The sequence below is a fragment of the Megachile rotundata genome, chromosome 8 (genome assembly GCF_050947335.1).
Source record: "Megachile rotundata isolate GNS110a chromosome 8, iyMegRotu1, whole genome shotgun sequence".
Lineage (NCBI taxonomy): Eukaryota > Metazoa > Arthropoda > Insecta > Hymenoptera > Megachilidae > Megachile > Megachile rotundata.
Window position 1 is genome coordinate 7796156 of NC_134990.1, and position 22212 is coordinate 7818367.

Sequence of the window (22212 nt, forward strand, 5' to 3'; positions counted from 1 at the left end):
CCAAATTTTTCAATTTTGGCATTTGAAAATTTTCAAATTTTTACTTTTGTAAATTTCTTAATTTCAAAATTTGCAAGTTTCCATATTTCTAAATTTTTCAAATTTGGCGTTTGGAAGTTATCAAGTTTTTACTTTTGTAAATTTTATAATTTCAAAATTTGCAAATTTGCAAGTTTTCACATTTTTAAAATTTTCAACTTTGGCATTTGAAAATTTTCAAATTTTGACTTTTGTAAATTTCTTAATTTCAAAATTTGCAAGTTTCCATATTTCTAATTTTTTCAAATTTCGACATTTTTAAATTTTTTAAGTTTGACCTTTGCAAATTTTCAAATTTTGACATTTCAAAATTTTTCAGTATCGACATTTTCAAATTTCCAAATTTCAATATCTCTAAATGTTTGCCATTTCAACTTTGCCATTTGCAAATTTTCAAATTTTTCAATATCGATATTTCTAAATTTTTCAATTCCCACATTTGACATTTGTAAATTTTTTATATTTATTTTAGATTTGATATTTTCTATTTACGTATGTTATTTGAGGATTTATAGATTTTAGCTTTGTACAGTTACAAATTCGCAAATTTTTCAATTTGTACATTTATAGATTTAGATTTAAATATATAGAAATATAAAAATTTAGTGATTCGTGACAAATTTGCAAGCTTAAAAAATTCTTCAATTTAATAATTAATAAATCTGCAAATATAAAAATTTTTCATTTAACAATTTATAAATGTACAAGTTTAAATTTCTCACATTTATAAATATACAAAATGTACGTTTCAAAAAGTATTAATTTCTTGAATTTTTAAATAAACAACAGTTTACAAGTTTTGTTTTTAAATAAACAAAACTTTGAAGTGATCAAGAAAATAAATAAAAATGTAAAGTAATAATGTATACATGTAATATGTACGTAAGAACCAGTGGTACCGGGTCAAATACGCCCTAATATTCGGCATTGTTCAATTCGCTGTCCACGGGTTAAGTAAACCTGCTCCTGTCGTTTCACGTTCGACCTGAGTTTGTTAATCAAGAGCTGGCTGTTTCGAAATAGCCCATAATTGTGTCTGTAATAGTATTCAGTAGTACAATGTGGCAACTTTGTCGATCGAGGATTCGCATTAAGCGTAGAATGCAGGTAATATTACCGTAATTAGTTTGAGTGCTCCTAGAATTCGAAAGGGAACAATCACGGTAACAATGAAATTCACAATTAGACCTGTTACTTCCTTTCGATGCTTTAACATCATGTATTATTGTTAACAATTATTTTTTCAATTATACTACACGAGAGGATTATTCTTGGAAGGAAAAATTAAATTAAAATGAAAATTGGTGGGTTTATTGATAATTTGTGTTTTGAGAAGTTTGAAGGAATGTTATTGTAAGAAGTGGTTGTGAGGGTGAAAGGGAATTTTTATTGCTTTGTTTTGTGTGAGAAGTTAGGGGTTTTTGGATGTAGGGTTGTTTGGTTTTAGGAATTTAGGGATGGAGGAATTTAGGGTAAAAGAATTTAGGAATACGGGGATTTAGGGATGGAGGAACTTAGGGTAGAGGAATTTAGGATACAGGAATTTGTAGTACAAGGATTTAGGGATACTGGAATTTAGGTTAGAGGAATTTAGGAATAATGGGATTTAGGGATACAGGAATTTAGGGTATAGGAATTTAGGGGTACAGGAATGTAGGGTGTAGGAAATTAAGAATACAGGGATTTAGGCTACAAGAATTTAGAGATACAAGAATTTAGGAACTTAGGAAATTAAGAATGAGAGGGATTTAGGGATACAGGGATCTAGAGATACAGGGATTTAGGAATACAATAATTTAGGAATACTGGGATTTAGGGATACAGTAATTTAGGATAGAGGAATTTAGGAATAATGGGATTTAGGGATACAGTAATTTAGGGTAGAGGAAATTAAGAATACAGGGATTCAGGCTACAAGAATTTAGAGATACAAGAGTTTAGGAATATAGGAAATTAAGAATACAGGGATTTAGGGATACAGAGATTTAGAGATACAGAGATTTAGGAATACTGGGATTTAGGGATAAAGTAATTTAGGGTAGAGGAAATTAGGGATACAGGAATTTAAAGTAAAGGAATTTAGGAATACAAGGGTTTAGGAATTCAGGAATTTAGATTACAAGAATTTAGAGATACAAGAATTTAGGAATATAGGAAATTAAACATACAGGGATTTAGAGATACAAGGATTTAGGAATATAAGGAATTTACAGATACAGGGATTTACAGATACAGGGATTTAGGAATACAGGGATTTAAGGATACAGTAATTTAGAATAGAGGAATTTAGGAATACTGGGATTTAGTGATAAAGTAATTTAGGGTAGAGGAAATTAAGGATACAGGAATTTAAAGTAAAGGAATTTAGGAATACAAGGATTTAGGAATTCAGGAATTTAGATTACAAGAATTTATAGATACAAGAATTTAGGAATATAGGAAATTAAACATACAGGGATTTATAGATACAAGGATTTAGGAATACAGGAATTTATTGATACAGGGATTTACAGATACAGGGATTTAGGAATACAGGAATTTAACAGTACAAGAATTTAGGAATCCAGAAATCTACGAATTTATATATTCAGTAATCTAGTGATTTTCAGATCTACAAAATTAAAAATATGTAAAATTGTCAATTTAGAAATTTCCAAAAATTGATAATTCAAATATTTGTTACTTCTGAAAATTTTCTAATTGTAAAAACTTAATTTCCGCACAAAATCTAGTTATACATATAAAATCTAGTTTGATACCAAATTTAAACTTCTCAAACAAATTTCTATCACATCAGAATAATTTAGCTAGTTTCATTCATTTTAAATGATTATTATAATTCACGCTATGACCACAGAGTGCAGCAGTGCACAGCTCTCCTTACGCGTCGATAACTATCCCTTTCAAACATTCCCAAACAACCCCCATAAGTTACAATCAACCCCACATCAACAATACAAACCTACACAACACCAAACTTTTCCACAAATCATCAAATTTCAGTATCATAAACAAAACATGAGCAATAAAAATTCCAACACACCCCCAACAAACCCCTCCAAAACCGACAATCCTCGTATCTCTACTACGTCAAAATAATCAATAAACATGAAGAAAATCAATTGTCGAAAACTCCATTAAAATTCTGGTGCAGAATCCCCCGATAAAGTAGATCGACAGATTGCCTAGAAACCACTGCGCATCTGTGAAGAGCATAGTTCGTGAACAACCCTGCCCAGTCAACCCCTAAAATCCGTGTTCCTCGTGTCGCGCCCCAATCACGCAGTTCTAACAGTATAAAACATTCGTTTTTCCATAAAAAAGAAAAACAGTAATAAATAGAAGTAAACTAGGTGGTTGCAGAAGGGTGAGTGAAAGGGTTTATTAATAAATAATCATGGAAGAGGGTGTGTATCGATGGATCGGACGGCAAGAAAGGAAATGCATTTACTGGCGAGCGTCTGCGTGCTCATATTGATCTGTGGCGGTGGCTGTGGAGTGTCTACGGGTGGGACACCTGAAGAAACCTGTCAAAAATGCATCTTTCGTTGCGACTCACGCGTTTCCTGCTGATATCCGCGGTATTTTGCATCGGTAAGGTGTTTTCGGAACGTTAACACGATCTGTGAACGGTCTACATGGGATTCCATGGGGTTTTTCTAGGTCTCTGCTCTGAGGATGAGGAGAGGTTGGTGCGAGATCTGTTCAGAGGGTACAATAAACTCATCAGACCCGTGCAGAACATGACCGAAAAGGTCCACGTGAATTTTGGACTCGCTTTTGTTCAGCTGATCAACGTGGTGAGATTTTCAGCTATTTTGGGTGGGGAGACTTGGGAGTTGTAGCTTTCTGTTGATTTTCGTTTGTGAAGTCTTGTTAGGATGGAGTTGGAGCAAATTCTGATGAGGTTTTGTGTTGGCTTGTTAGGGGAGTTTGTGTGCATATGAACGTTGCAGTTGGACATTTGTCTTTGTGCTCTGCCACTTTTGGTACTTTATTTTGGGTGGTTGGAGTTGTATTCATTTTGTTGTAAGTTAAATATCTGGTTTGTGTATCTGTGAGCTTAATACTTTTTACAATTAGTATCAAGTTAAGAGATAAATAGATCGTTGAAAATAGTTTAATCATCTACAAAATTATTTTGAACATATGTAGAATTTTGTTGAATATGTAAAAGTTTGAACTTTTATATATATATTTGGATATATGCGCGCTTCAAGAATAAAATAATGATTTTTAACCTTATATATTTTTATCAAAAATTAATTGTGAAAAATCAAACCAGCTATAACAATAAATTTGTAGTTAATTAATTCACATGCATGTTCTACAAAAAATATATATTCCTCATATTTTATAATGAATGAATATAATTTATGTTTGAAAGTAAATAAATGAATGTACAGTTTCTTTCAAAAGAAATGAACTCATCTTTTATAAGAAATAAATAGACTATTTTTTTTTTAAATAGTATGTTATATTTTTTAGAAAAGATGAATATACAGTGCATTTGTAGAACAAAAAAAAATATGTAATATACATTCTTGTATCTATGAGTTTTGTTATAGGTGTTATTTAATTGTGAATTGTAAATAATACGAGATATGTTTCAGAATGAGAAAAATCAGATTATGAAGTCGAATGTGTGGTTGAGATTCATCTGGACGGATTATCAGTTACAATGGGATGAAGCAGATTATGGTGGAATTGGAGTTTTGAGGCTACCACCGGATAAAGTGTGGAAACCAGATATAGTATTGTTTAACAAGTACGTATGGAGATTCATTATATTTGTTATTATTCATTTAATAGATTAACAAATCGATAATTTGGTTAGTTAAGTTGCAAAGTTGGATGATTGAATTGGTAGATTAAGTGATAAATTGACAAACTGAGAAATTAACAAATTGAAAAATTAAATATTATGAAATTAATAAATTTGTGGAGTGATAAATTGGTAAGGTGACAAGGTAACAAACTATCAAATTAACAAATTGATAAATTCATAAAAAGTTAAGTGGGTAAATGGACAAGTGGACTAATTGACCAATTGATCAATGGATAAATCAAGAAATTTACAAGTTGATCAATTGACCATTTGACTAATGGGCAAATCAAGAAATTCATAAGTTCACCATTTGGTAAATTGTCAAATTGGCAAACTGACGAATTGACAAATTGACAAGTGGGCAAATTGACAAATTGACAAGTGGACAAATTGACGAATTAACCAATAGTCTAAGCAACAACTTCACAAGTTGACTAATTAACCACTTGACCTATTGGCAATCAACAAATCCACAATTTGATCATTTGGCAAATTGTCAGATTGACAAATTAACAAATTGACAAACTGACAAATTGACAAATTGACAAATTGACAAATTGACAAATTGACAAGTGGGCAAATTGACAAATTGACAAATTGACAAATTGACGAATTAACCAAGAGTCTAAGCAACAACTTCTCAAGTTGACTAATTAACCACTTGACCTATTGGCAATCAACAAATTCACAATTTGACCATTTGGCAAATTGTCAGATTGACAAATTGACAAATTGCCAAATTGCCAAATTGCCAAATTGCCAAATTGCTAAATTGACAAATTGACAAATTGACAAATTGACAAATTGACAAATTGACAAATTGACAAATTAACCAATAGTCTAAGCAACAATTTCTCAAGTTGACTAACTAACCACTTGACCTATTGGCAATCAACAAATCCACAATTTGACCATTTGGCAAATTGACAGATTGACAAATTGACAAATTGACAAATTGCCAAATTGCCAAATTGCCAAATTGCTAAATTGACAAATTGACAAATTGACAAATTGACAAATTGACAAATTGACAAATTAACCAATAGTCTAAGCAACAATTTCTCAAGTTGACTAACTAACCACTTGACCTATTGGCAATCAACAAATCCACAATTTGACCATTTGGCAAATTGACAGATTGACAAATTGACAAATTGACAAATTGCCAAATTGCCAAATTGCCAAATTGCCAAATTGACAAATTGACGAATTGACAAGTGGACAAATTACCCATTAACCAATAGGCTAAGCAACAAGTCCACAAGTTGACTAATTGACCACTTGACCCGTGGCCAACTCTCCAAATCCACAAGTTGGTCACTTCACCACCTAACAATCAGATAAATAAAAAATTTAAGAAAGTACAAAATTGAAGCACCAAAAACTCGAAAAATCAAAAGATTGACCTATTTACCTAAATACACCACCCAAACAAAATCCCCCAAATATAATGTCCCAATAATCCAGAAATCATTAGACATAACCTAAGAATCTAAGCTAACAACCTAATAACCTAAGACACAACCTAACCACCAAACACACTCTCTAATTTCAGCGCCGACGGTAATTACGAGGTGCGTTACAAAAGCAACGTTCTAATCTACCCAAACGGCGACGTGCTATGGGTGCCTCCCGCGATCTACCAGAGTTCCTGCACAATCGACGTCACCTACTTCCCGTTCGACCAACAGACCTGCATCATGAAGTTCGGTTCGTGGACCTTCAACGGGGACCAAGTATCTCTGGCTCTGTACAACAACAAAAACTTCGTGGACCTGTCCGACTACTGGAAGAGCGGCACCTGGGACATCATCAACGTGCCAGCCTACTTGAACACGTACCACGGTGACTTCCCGACAGAAACGGACATAACCTTCTACATCATCATCCGCCGGAAGACCCTCTTCTACACCGTCAACTTAATTCTCCCAACGGTCCTCATCTCCTTCCTCTGCGTTCTCGTTTTCTACCTCCCTGCGGAGGCAGGCGAAAAAGTGACCCTCGGCATCAGCATCCTGCTGTCACTCGTCGTGTTTCTGTTACTGGTCAGCAAGATTTTACCACCCACATCCCTGGTACTTCCGCTGATCGCCAAATACCTGCTGTTCACCTTCATCATGAACACCGTCAGTATATTGGTCACCGTCATCATCATCAACTGGAACTTCCGTGGACCCAGGACCCACAGGATGCCGCAGTTGATCAGGAAGATCTTCCTGAAGTACCTGCCGACGGTGCTGTTCATGAGGAGACCCAAGAAGACCCGCCTTAGGTGGATGATGGAGATCCCGAATGTGACCTTGCCCACGTCCACCTACTCGGGCAGCCCTACCGAGTTGCCCAAGCACCTGCCAGCATCGCTGACGAAGTCCAAGATGGAGGTCATGGAGCTGTCGGATCTTCATCATCCGAATTGCAAGATTAACAGGAAGGGGCATCACACTACTAGCGGGTCGAGCGCGGCTGGGGGAGAGGGGCTGGCTGATAGGAGAGGATCGGAGAGCTCGGATTCGGTGCTGCTCAGTCCGGAGGCTAGCAAGGCGACGGAGGCTGTGGAGTTCATTGCGGAGCATTTGAGGAACGAGGATTTGTATATACAGGTGAGGGATTTACGGTTGTATGTTAATGTCTTGGATTATAAGATGTGGATTGTAAACATCTTAGGTGGTTAAACAGTAACTGAACAATCTTAGATTGAGTGATTGATTGATTTTGTTGGATTGCTGTGGTCATTGTTGTGGGTCTCATTGGTTAGGTTTAGGTCCATCGTTGATTAATCTAAGAGTAATCAAAGGTTGTTGTTATACTCATTCTAACGTGGAAAATAAATAGTAAACCTTAATGGTTCTTTCTGATTAAAAGTATACAAATGATTTTGGATATGGTGTGTATTGTTATAATTGACCTTAGGTGTGGTTAAATGACTTCTTTGAGGTTGATCAGTTATTGTGAATGATGTTATAGATATCATTCTTCCTAATTCAAAATGTGTACACAAATGATAATTTTGAATGTGATGGGTATTGTTATGATTCCCCAAATTCCCATTTTCTCAAATTTCTAATTTTCTAACTTCTTATTTAACCAAATTCCCAAGTCCCCAAATCCCTAAATTCTCAATTCCTCAATTCCCCAATTTCCACATTCCTCAATTACCACATTCCCCAATTCCCACGTTTCCCAATTCCCACGTTCCTCAATACCCACGTTCCCTAAGTCCCACGTTCCCCAATTCCCACATTTTCCAATTCCTACATTTCCCAATTCCCACATTACCTAATTCCCACATTGTCTAATTTCCATATTGCCCAATTCCCACATTTCCCAATTCCTACATTCCCCAATTCCCAGATTTCCCAATTTGAACATTGTTCAATTCCCGCATTGTCCAATTCCCACATTTCCCAATTACCACATTCCCCAATTCCCACGTTTCCCAATTCCCATGTTCCCCAATTCCCACATTCCCTAATTCCCATGTTGCCCAATTCCCACATTAGCCAATTCCCACATTGTCCAATTCCCACATTTCCCAATTCCCACATTCCCCAATTCCCAGATTTCCCAATTCGTACATTGTCCAATTCCTACATTTCCCAATTCCCACATTTCCCAATTCCTACATTTCCCAATTCCCACATTTTCCAATTCCCACATTTTCCAATTCCCACATTCCCTAATTCCTACATTCTCCAAATCCCAGATTTCCCAATTCCCACATTGTCCAATTCCCACATTCCCTAATTCCTACATTCTCCAAATCCCAGATTTCCCAATTCCCACATTGTCCAATTCCCACATTTTCCAATTCCTACATTTCCCAATTCCCACATTGTCCAATTCCCACATTGTCCAATACCCACATTGTCTAATTCCCATATTGTCCAATTCCCACATTTCCTAGTTCCTACATTCCCCAATTCCCACATTGTCAAATTCCCACATTGTCCAATTCCCACATTGTCCAATTTCCATATTTCCCAATTCTCCAAATTCCCGAATTTCCCAAAACCTTAAATTCTAAAAACCCCAATTCTTCAGTTGCCCAATTTCCCAAATCCCAAAATTCCCAAATCCCCAAAGTCTCAACATCTAAACATCCTAAATTCCCAAAACCACCCGAAAAACATCCAAAAAATCGTCCCACAAAAATTCCCACCCCCACTCTCATCAAATCACCTCAAACCGATATCATCATATGATGCGTATTGTCATAATTGACCTTAGCTGTGATTAAATGATCCCTTTGACCTTGATCAGTTATTGTGAATGATGTTATAGACATTCTTCCTAATTAAAAATATGTACACGAATGACCATTTTGGCTATGATGTGCATTGTTATAATTGACCTCAGCTGTGGTTAAATGATCCTTTTAACCTTGATCAGTTATTGTGAACAATGTTACAGACATTCTTCCTAATTCAAAATATGTACACGAATGACCATTTTGGCTATTATGTGCATTGTTATAATTGACCTCAGCTGTGGTTAAATGATTCCTTTAACCTTGATCAGTCATTATGAATGATATTATAGACATTCTTCCTAATTCAAAATATGTATACAAATGACCATTTTAGCTATGATGTGCATTGTTATAATTGACCTCAGCTGTGGTTAAATGATTCCTTTAACCTTGATCAGTTATTGTGAACAATGTTACAGACATTCTTCCTAATTCAAAATATGTACACGAATGACCACTTTGGCTACGATGTGCATTGTTATAATTGACCTTAGCTGTGGTTAAATGACCTCTTTGACCTTGATCAGTTATCTCTTTGACCAGTTATTGTGAACAATGTTATAGACACGAGAGGATTGGAAATACGTGGCAATGGTGATCGATCGTCTGCAGCTCTACATCTTCTTCATCGTGACAACAGCGGGTACCGTCGGCATCCTGATGGACGCTCCCCACATCTTCGAGTACGTGGACCAGGATCGCATCATAGAGATCTATCGTGGCAAATAATCGCCCGGCACTTTAGCGAATTTACGCCGTGGCGTCGCAATAATTTACGTTCAACTTCCGTATCGTCCAACTTGATTAATTTTTATAAACAAAACGTTCATTCGTAATTAAGGATCGTTTGTGGACAATCGTTTGTTCGAGATGTATAAAAAGTTCCGAATAAGATTATAGGATTATAAGTAACTTACGTTGGATTATACTTTCATGTTTTCATTTTTATAATGAAAAACGCTCAGAGTTTCGTCGATATTTTATAAGAACTCCGTCGAGGAAGCGGTGTGAAATCGCGTTCGCGAATTTGCCATGGAACAAGATTCAGATCGATCAAATTAGCGTTTGATTTATAATATTCAGTCGATTTCTATTGTTTATGTAGTTCGTTTTTGGTAACATAATTGTCGACGAAATGTTCGAGATGATTTATTGTACTTATCGTTAGAATTAATGATTGATTGTCTTCCTTGGAAATCTTCGTCGCTATGCTGAAGTGAGCGCGGATTATGTTGGAAACTAATTAACTAATTGACATTGATCGTTCTTGGATCGAGCGATCACTCGATCGGGAATAAACATAGAGCGTTAGACATCAAAGGATTTTGATATCGATAACGTTGCCGTTCTATTATAACCTGACGGGACTCGTGTTTGATAAAAAATCGCGATGCAACATCGAAGGGTCGTGATAGGAATTTTTCTACCCCATCTTGATCATTTGTCTTTGATCGATTGTGGAAATACTGGAGCGATTTTATTGATTATAATATTTGAAATTTACTTAGGTATTTTTCAATTTTTCAATTTTTCAATTTTTCAATTTTTCAATTTTTCAATTTTTCAATTTTTCAATTTTTCAATTTTTCAATTTTTCAATTTTTCAATTCTTTAATTTTTCGATTTTTTCCACTTTTGAATTTTTCGTTTCTGGGTTTTTCAATTTTTCAATTTTTCAATTCTTTAATTTTTCAATTTTTCAACTTTTCAATTTTTCCATTTTTCCATTTTTCCATTTTTCAATTTTTCAATTTTTCAATTTTTTAATTCTTCAAATTTTTAACTTTTGAATTTTTCAGTTTCCCTTTTCTCGAAATTAGCAGACTATAGCATTTGGAAATTTGATAGCTCTACTTTTCTAAATTTCCAATTCTCCTGGAAATTTAGAAACTTGGAGAAATTGAAATATTGGAAAATTGGAAACTTGAAAAATTTGTATCTTGAATAATTGAAAAATGAGAAAATTGGAAAATGGAAAAATTGAAAGAGGGAAAATTGAAAAATTAGAAAATTTAATATTTCTAAGTTTCCACATCCACAAAACCGCGATTCCTAACTTCTCATACTCTCAAACCTTGAATCTTTCTAATTTCTTAATTTCCAAACTAAATTAAAAAATTTCAAAACTTCCATCAATAAATAATTACTGCACAATTTAAATTCTCCACAATCCTTAGTTTAGCCAAAATAATTTTCCCAAAAAGCAACTCCAGTATTTCCAAAATGTCTCGATTCCTCCAGTTCAGCCGAAATTTCAACGAAAATCGTAAAACCCGCTAACGACACTGCAGAAGCGCACATTAGAAGCACAATGTCACGGCCCTGCGTACTTAATCGTTATACATTATATAGGAAAAAGGAAATAAGGAACTGTGTATCGTGCGTCCTATACACACAAACACGCTCACACACGGAAGAACACACATTCATATATACACGTTCATACACACACACACATATACATAAGACTATAAATATGATATTCACGCAACATGTACCGATGTCAACCCACGAGTTGGCGCGCGAGAGGCTGACGCGAAGAGCCGCGGCTCCGATTGGTCAGAATAGAAAAATGGACGTCTCACGTATTTTCGGCGGAACAATTGGCTCTCGCGGTCGCGCGCACCAATTAGGCGAAAAACAATGACAGTCGGCAAACGTCTCTCAAGTGAGCGAGATAGCGCGAATTGCGTTCAGCAGTTGTTATTGTCATTATTATTCTTATGCGCCTGTATGTAACGCTGGAAGTGTTCACGGTGGGGATAGAGCTTCTTTTACTTTGGGTCCTCACGCGCCAACTCGTGAGTTGACTTCCGTACGTAAATTATTACGTCTAAATTGAAAATTCGCGCGTACCAAAAATACGAGAAAAATTTGCAATATTTGAACTGCGCATGCGTCACGAGTGCGTCATAGCTCACGCGCCAACTCGTGGGACATACGTACGTAAATTATTACGTCTAAATTGAAGATTCACGCGTACCAAGAATACGAGAAAAATTTGCAATATTTGAATTGCGAGTGCGTCGCAAGTGCGTCGCGCGCCAACTCGTGGGTTGACATCTATATATTGTACAGATGATTGTTGAAACGGTCATGTTTTCTCTAATAGAAAGTTTGCTCCATTCGCGAAAGAGTATTTATGGTTGTCGAAATAACGAACGTTGATTTATCTCATGTGTATTGCCTACAGTTGTGCCTCGCGATGTCGACCCGGTTGTTACATGTGATGTTAATGTATGTAACACGTATTTGTTTCGCGAATATGCATCGGCGACCAAACGCAGCAATGTCTGAAGTCACGCTCAACATCGATTTCTTTTATCGAAGGAATTTTTTCAGTTTGATGCACTTTCGAAGTTACCATTTGCGATCGTGCGGGGAAGATTGGATAAGTTGAAGTGGTATTTGGGTTTTCAAAGTTTCTTGGTTCTATATTGGGAAATTTTGAAATAAGGTAATTTTTGAATTTTGAAATTTTCAATTGTCCAGTTTTTCAAGGGTTTTAAATTCTGTATCTAGTATTTATTATTTTTGAATTTTCCAATTATTAATTTCCCAGTTTTTAGATTTTCTCATTTTTAATGTTCCAATTTCCCAAATTTCTAAATAGAATTTACACTATTCATTAATTGTCAAATTTTTCAATTTCCAACTCCTGAATATTACAGTGGTTCACATTCCAAGCTTCCGAAATTTTCCAAATTTCTTCCATTTCCTGAATTTCCCAAATTCCTCAATTTTCCCAATTTCCCAAACTACACTCATCCAAAAAAAACTCCATCGCAAATGGTTCAGCTGATTATTGCATGTCATTTTGATAATTTTATACTTAACGATGAAACCATAAGTCGCAGAAAACCCGAACTTCGAGCACTCTAACCTATAAAAATCGTGTTCAAGTTCGCTCAAGAACACAAAGCACTAACACAAAGTTCTGAAAAACGAACCGAAGAAGAAAAGAAAGTTTTACTAAATAAAAAAAAGAATAAAGAATTGAAAGATTCATCGTTAAACGCGATTTGTTGTCCTCGATGCTTGTATGAAAAGTTGATGTGCATGAGTAATCGCTCGTGGGTTCGAATTGAAACAAGAGTGACACGTGTCTTCCTTGAACGAGATACAATAACTAGAATTTAGTCCCCGAGAATGATGTAATTAGATGATGCTTATTAATTTCTATACATTTTACTTCCATATATTTTATAGCGTTGTTCACTCGAGAATGTGAGAGGGGATGCCTGTGTATGAGAATCACAATGAGACGATTTTAAATGCGCCATCGTTTTATGAGCCACGTGCAATTGGGGATGTCAGTTCAGTTACTAATAAACGAACGATCGTTGTATTTTTTCGTTTGGGTTCAAGAAGGTTTGCTCAAATTTGCTATAATTGTTCGGAGCAAGAACATCTCCATTAAATATGGTACAGATGTTGGACAGTTTTGTATCCTCAGTACTGTATGTCGTAATTTTAATTTTTGAGATACGTTTGAGGGAGTTTGAATTAAGTTTAAAATAGTTTGAGTCAGGTTTGTGATGGTTGGTATAGGATTGAGTACTACACCACTGATCTGAGTTAAATTTGAGGTGGTTTGAGATGGATTTGTGCTAATTTAGGTTATGCTCACACTAGTTTCATGTTGAGCTATATTGAGTTAGGCTTGAGCACGTTTGAGATAGGACTAAATGAGTTTCAGCTTGATATGTACTAGCATAAGTCAAGTTCGTTGCAGATCACGTTCAAACTAGTTCAGTACGTAGATCTATATCATTATAGGTTAATTTTACTTTCAGTTTGGTTTGAGCAAGTTTGAGAAGGAATTACGTCAATTTGAGTGAGATATATAACAGTTTGAGACAAGTTTGTACCACGTTACGTTACACTTGTACAAGCTTAGTGTGAGTTTATATTAGTTTGATTTAGTTTTGAGCAAGTTTGAGAAGGAATTAAGTCAGTTTGAGTTAGATATGTAACAGTTTGAGGCAAGTTTGTACCACGTTAAGTTACACTTGTACAAGCTTAGTGTGAGTTTATATTAGTTTGATTTAGTTTTGAGCAAGTTTGAGAAGGAATTAAGTCAGTTTGAGTTAGATATGTAACAGTTTGAGACAAGTTTGTACCACGTTGAGTTACACTTGTGCACGTTTAGTGTGAGTTTATATTAGTTTGATTTAGTTTTGAGCAAGTTTGAGAAGGAATTAAGTTAACTTTCGTGAGATATGTAACAGTTTGAGACAAGTTTGAGCACGTTAGGCCACTTTTCTCCTAGCTTAGTGTAACTTTATATTAGCTTGAATTAGGTTTGAGCAAGTTTGAAAAAGTATTAAGACAGTTTGAGCTGGATATACACTAGTTTGAGTCAAGTTTGTGTCATTTTAGGTTACATTTCTACTACCTTAGTGTTGGTTCATATTAGTTTGAATTAAGTTTGAGCAGTTTGAGTAAGATTGAGACAGAGTTCGATTAATTTGAGTTCAATATGTACTAGTATAAATTAAGTTTGGTATGTTTATAAGTTAGGTTACGTTTCCACTAGCTCAATATAGGTTTATATTAATTTGAATAGGTTTGATCGAGTTTGAGATAGAATTAGATTAATTTAAGTTAGATAAGTGCTGGTTTGAGTGAGATTTGTGCCAACTGAAGTTATATTTCTGCTAATTTAATAGGTTTGCATTAGTTTGAGTTAAGCTTGAGTAAGTTTGAGGTGGTATTTTATTAGTTTGAGTAGTACTTTTGTTAGTTTGGATTAGACTTGTGCCAACTTAAGTGATATTTCTCCTAATTTGATAGGTTTGCACTAGTTTGAGTTTAGCTTGAGTAAATTTGAGGCAGTACTATGTTAGTTTGAATAGTACTTTTGTTAGTTTGAGTTAGACTTCTGCCAAGTTAAGTGACATTTTTCCTAATTTGATAAGTTTGCATTAGTTTGAGTTAAACTTGAGTAAGTTTGAGGTACTATTGTATTAATTTGAGTAGTACTTTTGTTAATTTCACTTAGGCTTGTGCCATCTTCAAGTGACATTTCTCCTAATTAGATAGGTTTGCACTAGTTTGAGTTAAGCTTGAGTAACTTTGAGGCAGTACTATGTTACTTTGAATAGTACTTCTGTTAGTTTGAGTTAGACTTGTGTCAATTTAAGTGACTTTTTTCCTAATTTGATAAGTTTGCATTAGTTTGAGTTAAACTTGAGTAAGTTTGAGGTACTATTGTATTAATTTGAGTAGTACTTTTGTTAATTTGACTTAGGCTTGTGCCACCTTAAGTAACATTTCTCCTAATTTGATAGGCTTGCACTAGTTTGAGTTAATCTTGAGTAACTTTGAAGCAATACTATGTTACTTTGAATAGTACTTCTGTTAGTTTGAGCTAGACTTATGCCACCTTAAGTGACATTTCTCCTAATTTGATAGGTTTGCATTACTTTGAGTAAAACTTGAGCAAGTTTGAGATAGAATTATGTTAGGAAGTTATATTTCTGGTACTTCCTCATGCGTTTGCATTAATTCTAATCACATTTTATAGAGATTGAGATATGATGACATTAGTTTGAGTTAGGTTCATGCTTCATAATAGGTTTGTAGTAGTTTCAGCTAGATTTGAGCAAGTTTGACATACAGTTCTGTTAAAGTAAATTACATTTTTGTCAGAATATCGTCTCCACTATTCGGATTATTTAATTTAAATTACATTCTTACTGATTCTATTTAAACTTGACTAGTTTTAAATTACGTTTATGCTAGTTTGAGCAAAGTTTGTACCAGTTTGAACACACCTTGCGCTGATCTAAATTAAATTCTGCTCATTTCAAATTACACTTGTGTCAAAAACTACTATAACTGATATAACTATCAAGGTTTCCATGCTCTAAAATATTTTAAACAAAAGAAAATCCAAATTTTGTCAATCATCGAAAAATCGGGGGTGTCCCACGCGGACTTCGACCGATTGGACGGTCCTGATTCGACGCGTTCCAGTTCGAAGCAGTGCCGATTGGACGCGTTCCTATTCGAAGCTGTTAGGTTAGGTTAGGTTAGGTCAGATAGGCTCTGCTTTGAATTGGAACGCGTCCAATCGGCACCGCTTCGAATTGGAACGCGTCGAATCGGGACCGTCCAACGGGGACGCGTCCAATCGGTCGGCGTCCAAGTGGACATCACTCGAAAAATCTCTGTAACTGACCTCCCCAAATAACCCTAGAATATTAACGCAAGCAATTTTCACGTCCCACAACCTTTTTATCCTTTTTCAAGGAATACCAACGTAATCGTTTAAGTTTTAACAATGTAACAAATATTATATACATAGATATACATTTATAATTATCATAAATGATAGTAATAATAAATGCGACTGTTAAAAAACATGTGAATGTTAAATATTCTAGGGTTATCATTTTTACACGTACACACACACATATATACATATATATAACATAAATTAGAGAATCCACTAAATATTATTTATTAAAAACATAAGACTTTTCATTTACGAAATGAACGTCAGGAATTTTTGATCGGTTTCCGAATGTTCTCTCATTGATTCTCACGTGCAGATATTGAAAGCTTGTTTCTATTTTAGCTGTAAACGTAGGTAACAAATTGAAATCGTATAAGTTAGAATCGTTTTATCAGCGTTACAACAATCAAACGAACGTGTTGGAAAATTGTCGCACAAACAGGCGTGGATGACGCTAGTCGATGGAAAGCTTTAAAATTCGCAAATTTCTTCCACTTGAACATTTACACGCTGACGTTGCATCACTGAATTAAATACAGAAATTTAAAAATTTATCCTTTTTTCCTGAAATTTCTTCTTGTGTTGAGAAGTTAAAGCTTCTTCTTGTGTTGAAGTTTCTTCTTGTGTTAAGCAGGGTTGGATGAACAATATTTTTTATTATAGCAAAATTATTGATATATCGATATATATTGCTATATGTATTGGTATTATTAAAAATATTACTATATGTATTGACATTATTAATATTGCTGTATGTTAATATACTAATGTCATATATATTAATATTAATGATAGTATTGTTATACATAGTAATATGTAATCATTTTTAATGTCATATTGTTTACACATATTAATCTTGTCATCAGAAAATTAATATTAGTGGACGATATTTTATTAAAATAATCGAGGTAGATTTTGTCAGTTTTCTTAAATTAAAAAATCTGAATTTAATGTATTTTGAGGACAAATTTATTTGAATACAGTAGACTCTCGTTATATTGCCGCTTACAAGATTATCAAAGAAAATGAAACCAACGATATTATTTCTGAATAATTTTCCTTCTTGTTTCATTTTGAATAATTTTCATTCTTATTTCATTTCAAATAAAATATTTCTTATGTTGAAAAAAATCCAACAATTTTAAATAATTTCACATAATTTCAAAAATTTATTCAAATACTTGAACAAGAATTAATTCCTTGATAAAATATGTCCAACTCTGTTCTAAAAATTTTACAGTGAATCTGCTCTATTTTTCTCTCAAATTTCCTTCAAAAATAAAAATTTCGAAAATGAAGAAAAAACTAATTTTTTTCTACAATTAATTAAAAAATATAATTTCGTGTTACATAAATGATACGAAATTTTTAATCTTGTCAAATGATTTTGAATTCAGAAAAATAAACATTAAATTTCAGTAAATTTTTTAATTTTTTAATTTATATTAATTAGGAGACAATTTTTGTATAATACAAGATATTCAATGATGAACGTTCAAAGAAGGAAAAAAAAATTGTTAAACTTGAAATGAGAGTATGGTTGAATCTACTAGAGAAAAGGATGATCGTACTAGCGAGGTGTAAATTAGCTAATCACTACGTAAATATGAAAGGAGGAAGAAATATGTACGAAATAAGAAATATTGTTGAGCCGAACATTTGTACTTTATTATGCATGGAAAACGCCCGCGAATATGTTCAAGCGATGAAAAAAAAAATATTGATTGATTTCTCATTAATAGACGTAATGTTAAGATAGATTTATAGGTAGTTCTTTTTACAAGGAAATAAAGATTATTCGAATGAATCTTGTATTTATTTCAATACCTGTGTCTTTTATTTCGTTTTTAGTAAAATGACGCTCATTTTGAAATTTTTTAATTTTACCAATTTTTCTATTTTCGTAATTTCCAAATTTTTCCCATTTTCCTAAGATTTAAAATTTTTTCGAGTTTTTCCAAGTTTTCAAATATTTCCAATTTTTCCAATTTTTCCAAGTTTTCAAATATTTCCAATTTTTCCAGTTCTCCAATTTTTCAATTTCTCCCTTTCTCAAATTTTCCAATTTGCAAACTTTCCATTTTTTTCCAATGATCCAATTTGCAAATTTTCCCATTTCCAATTTTTCCAATTTCCAATTTCCAATTTTTCCAATTTCTGATTTCTAATTTCTACTTTCCAATTTCCAATTTTTTCAATTTCCTATTTTTCCAATTTTCAATTTGTCCAATTTCCAATTTTTCCGATTTCCAATTTTTCCAATTTCTAATTTCTAATTTCTACTTTCCAATTTCCAATTTCCAATTTTTTCAAATTCCTATTTTTCCAATTTTCAATTTGTCCAATTTCTAATTTCTACTTTACAATTTCCAATTTTTTCAATTTTCAATTTGTCCAAATTCCAATTTTTACAATTTTCCAACTTCTAGTAATTTTGGGATCTGCAAATTTGGGAATCTAGTAATTTTTGGTACTTGCAAATTAGAGTATCTAGTAATTTTGAGATTTGTACATTTGGGAATTTAGAAATTTGAAAATTTGTTGATTTGGCAATTCAGAAACCAGGAAATCTAGGAATATTGGAATTTGGAAATTTAGTGATATAGGAATTTGGGAAGTGAGAAATTGGAAAATGTGGAAATTGTCAAATTCTCAAATTCAGAAACTTGAGAAATTGTCCAATTTTCAAATTCAGAAACTTGAGAAATTGTCAAATTCCCAAATTCAGAAACTTGAGAAATTGGAAAATTTAGAAATTGTCAAATTCTCAAATTCAGAAACTTGAGAAATTGTCAAAGTCCCAAACTCACAAACTTGAAAACAGGAAAATTAAAAAATCTTCAAATACCAAAATTTAGAATCCTGGAAATTTTCATCTTAAAAATTTCTCAAATCCCTAATTTTCAAAATTTTCCCCAAACTTGAAAATTACAAATTTCCAAAATTCAGTACTCAAAAAACTTAAAATTCTAAAAAAAAACTTACAAAATCATAAGTTAACTACCGTTATTAAACATTACAAAGTAAGCTATTATAAACAATTTCCACATAATGACCAATTTCACCTTATTCTTTCCAAAAATCCCACCCCCGTAAAACTACCCAAAATCCCACCAAAACCCACAATCCGTACCTAATAAACCTAACTTAACCTATACCCAAAAAATATGAATGATATCTAAAGGACAATAAAAGTCACTGAATATATTTTCATCTCATTTATTTCAACAATTTCATAATAACGTAATAATGTTTAATAATATTACAATGCGGCGATTATGTGCTCACCAGTTAACAGGGATTTTCATATCGATCAACGTTTTCTGCCTCGAAAAAGAGCCCAGCGTAGAAATATAACAAATTTATTATTATTATTATATTAATATTATCATTATCATTCTTACTCTTAGTTGTATCATTACATATTATTATTATTAGTATTTATTATTACCTTATTTCAACGTTTCTTCAATATGAATTTACTATTATCAGGCCAGGCTGTTGTCGAGGCATAATTTAAAAGTCAAGTGAGATCGAGGGTGAGTCAGTTCAATTTCATCGTCCCACCAGGGTCTAAAGGGAGTGTATCTTTCATTTATCCTTCTTTTCTCTTCCTTGAATATCCTCTCTCTCGTTTACCCTCCCTCTTTATAGTCTTCAAGGTAACACAAATGTTTTTGTTTCTCCTTTATCCTTATATATACGTATATATATATATATCGCTCTCACTCTCCTCGTCTCACGTTCACTCTCTCTCTCTCCCTCTCACGCATTCAGGCTCGAAATATCTCTTTAATCCTTCGTTAAGTAGACTCGCACGTGTGTAATTTATTAGCAAACGACTTCGACGACTGGTGTAACGCTGGACAATAAAGAGACGAGCGGTCGTTTTAAAATAGATCATTAGGGAAGAAAAGGAGCATAGGTAGAGAAGAAATAGATCGTGCGTTCGCACATCATCGATCACTTTGTCGTTTCCTACACGAGGTTAGCCAACCGTCTTGTCCGCGGACGTTGGAAGCTTGCGCACGGAAAATCGCGATACGGAATTCGATGACAACACCATTTCAACGGTTCCAGATTTATTTGGCAATTTTTGCGGTTCAAATTTAGCTGTTTTGGGTTCACTAATTTTCACGCGGTTACATTTCAGAACCTAAGGATTCACGAATTTTGGAACTTTGCAAAGTTATAAATAATTGAATTTTCAAATTTTCGAGCAGGCAAATTTGGTAACTTGAAGATTTACAAGTTTCGGAACTTTGCAAGGTTATAAATAGTGGAATTTTCAAATTTCCACGCGGTCAAATTTGGAAAATTAGGTTTGCGAGCTTTGGAACTTTGTAAGGTTATAAATAATTGAAATTTTCAAATTTTCACGCGGTCAAACTTGGCAACTTGAGGATTTATGGATTTTGGAACTTTGCAAGGTTATAAATAATTGTATTTTCAAATTTTCGCGCAGGCAAATTTGGAAAATTGGATTTGCAAGCTTTGGAACTTTGCAAGATTATAAATAATAGAATTTTCAAATTTCCACGCGGTCAAATTTGGCAACTTGAGGATTTATGGGTTTTGGAACTTTGCAAGGTTATAAATAATTGTATTTTCAAATTTTCACGCGGTCAAACTTGGCAACTTGAGGATTTATAGGTTTTGGAACTTTGCAAGGTTATAAATAATTGTGTTTTCAAATTTTCACGCGGTCAAACTTGGCAACTTGAGGATTTATAGGTTTTGGAACTTTGCAAGGTTATAAATAATTGAATTTTCAAATTTTCGCGCGGACAAATTTGGTAACTTGAGGATTTACAAGTTTCGGAACTTTGCAAGGTTATAAATAATTAAATTTTCAAATTTTCGAACATTTGGTGGGACCTTGTGAATTTAGAAATTTGCAAATTTCCAGCGTTATAAATACTCGAATTTGCAAATTTTTGAAGTTCAGAAGAGACCACGTGATTTTGGAAAACAGGGATTTCGAAGGTTTTCTCTCTTCAGAATTTGCAAATATAGGAATTTGGGAGTTTTGAAATTAGATAACGTGAAAATTTGAGGATTTAGAGACCTAGAGAATTTGAGAATACAAATATTTAGGGACTTAAAAATTTTAGGATGTAGGAATATAAGGATTTGAGAATTTAAGGATTAAAGAATTTGAAGATTTTGGGATTTGAGAATTTGGTAATTTTAGAATTTCAGGATTTGAATATTTGTGGGTTTGGGAATTTGAGACTTTCAGAATCTCAGAATATTGAAAAATTGAAAATTTGAATAATTGAATAATTGAAAGTAATTGAATAATCGAATAATTGAAAGTAATTGAATAATTGAAAAATTGAGGAATTGAAGAATTCGAGAATTGCAAATTTGAATAATTGAATAATAGAGTAATTGAAGAATTTAAGAATTCAATAATTGAATAATTAAAGAATTGAAGAAATCAATAATTTAGGAATTGAGGAATTGAAGAATTCAATAATTCAATAATTCGAGAAATGCAAATTTGAATAATAGAGTAAATAAAGAATTGAAGAAATCAATAATTGAGGAATTGAGGAACTGAGGAATTGACAAATTGAATAATTGAATAATTGAAAATTTAAAGAATTGAAAGTTTAAAGAATTCAAGAATCGAAAATTTGAAGAATTGAATAATTGAAAAGTTAAGTAATTGAATAATTGCAAAATTGAAAATGTTGGATAATTGAAGAATAGAATACTTAAAACCTTCGACTTGAAAAGTTAAACTTGAAAACTCGAAAGCTTGAAAACTGGAAACTTGAAAACTTGAAACTTGAAAACTTGAAAACTTGAAAATTACACAATCTAAATATTTGAAAACGTAAAAAT

The 22212-nt window shown here is 33.2% G+C and overlaps 1 protein-coding gene across 1 annotated transcript; it reads left to right on the forward strand.

Annotated features, from left to right (window-relative positions):
- Positions 1 to 3118: 3118 nt before the first annotated feature.
- On the forward strand, positions 3119 to 18166 carry nAChRbeta1 (nicotinic acetylcholine receptor beta1). The gene is made up of 5 exons (XM_003701876.3): positions 3119 to 3633; positions 3703 to 3839; positions 4653 to 4807; positions 6423 to 7467; positions 9681 to 18166. Exons 1-5 carry the CDS (start codon positions 3576 to 3578, stop codon positions 9843 to 9845), a joined length of 1560 nt encoding a protein of 519 aa, XP_003701924.1. The 5' UTR covers positions 3119 to 3575; the 3' UTR covers positions 9846 to 18166.
- The last annotated feature ends 4046 nt before the right edge of the window (positions 18167 to 22212 follow it).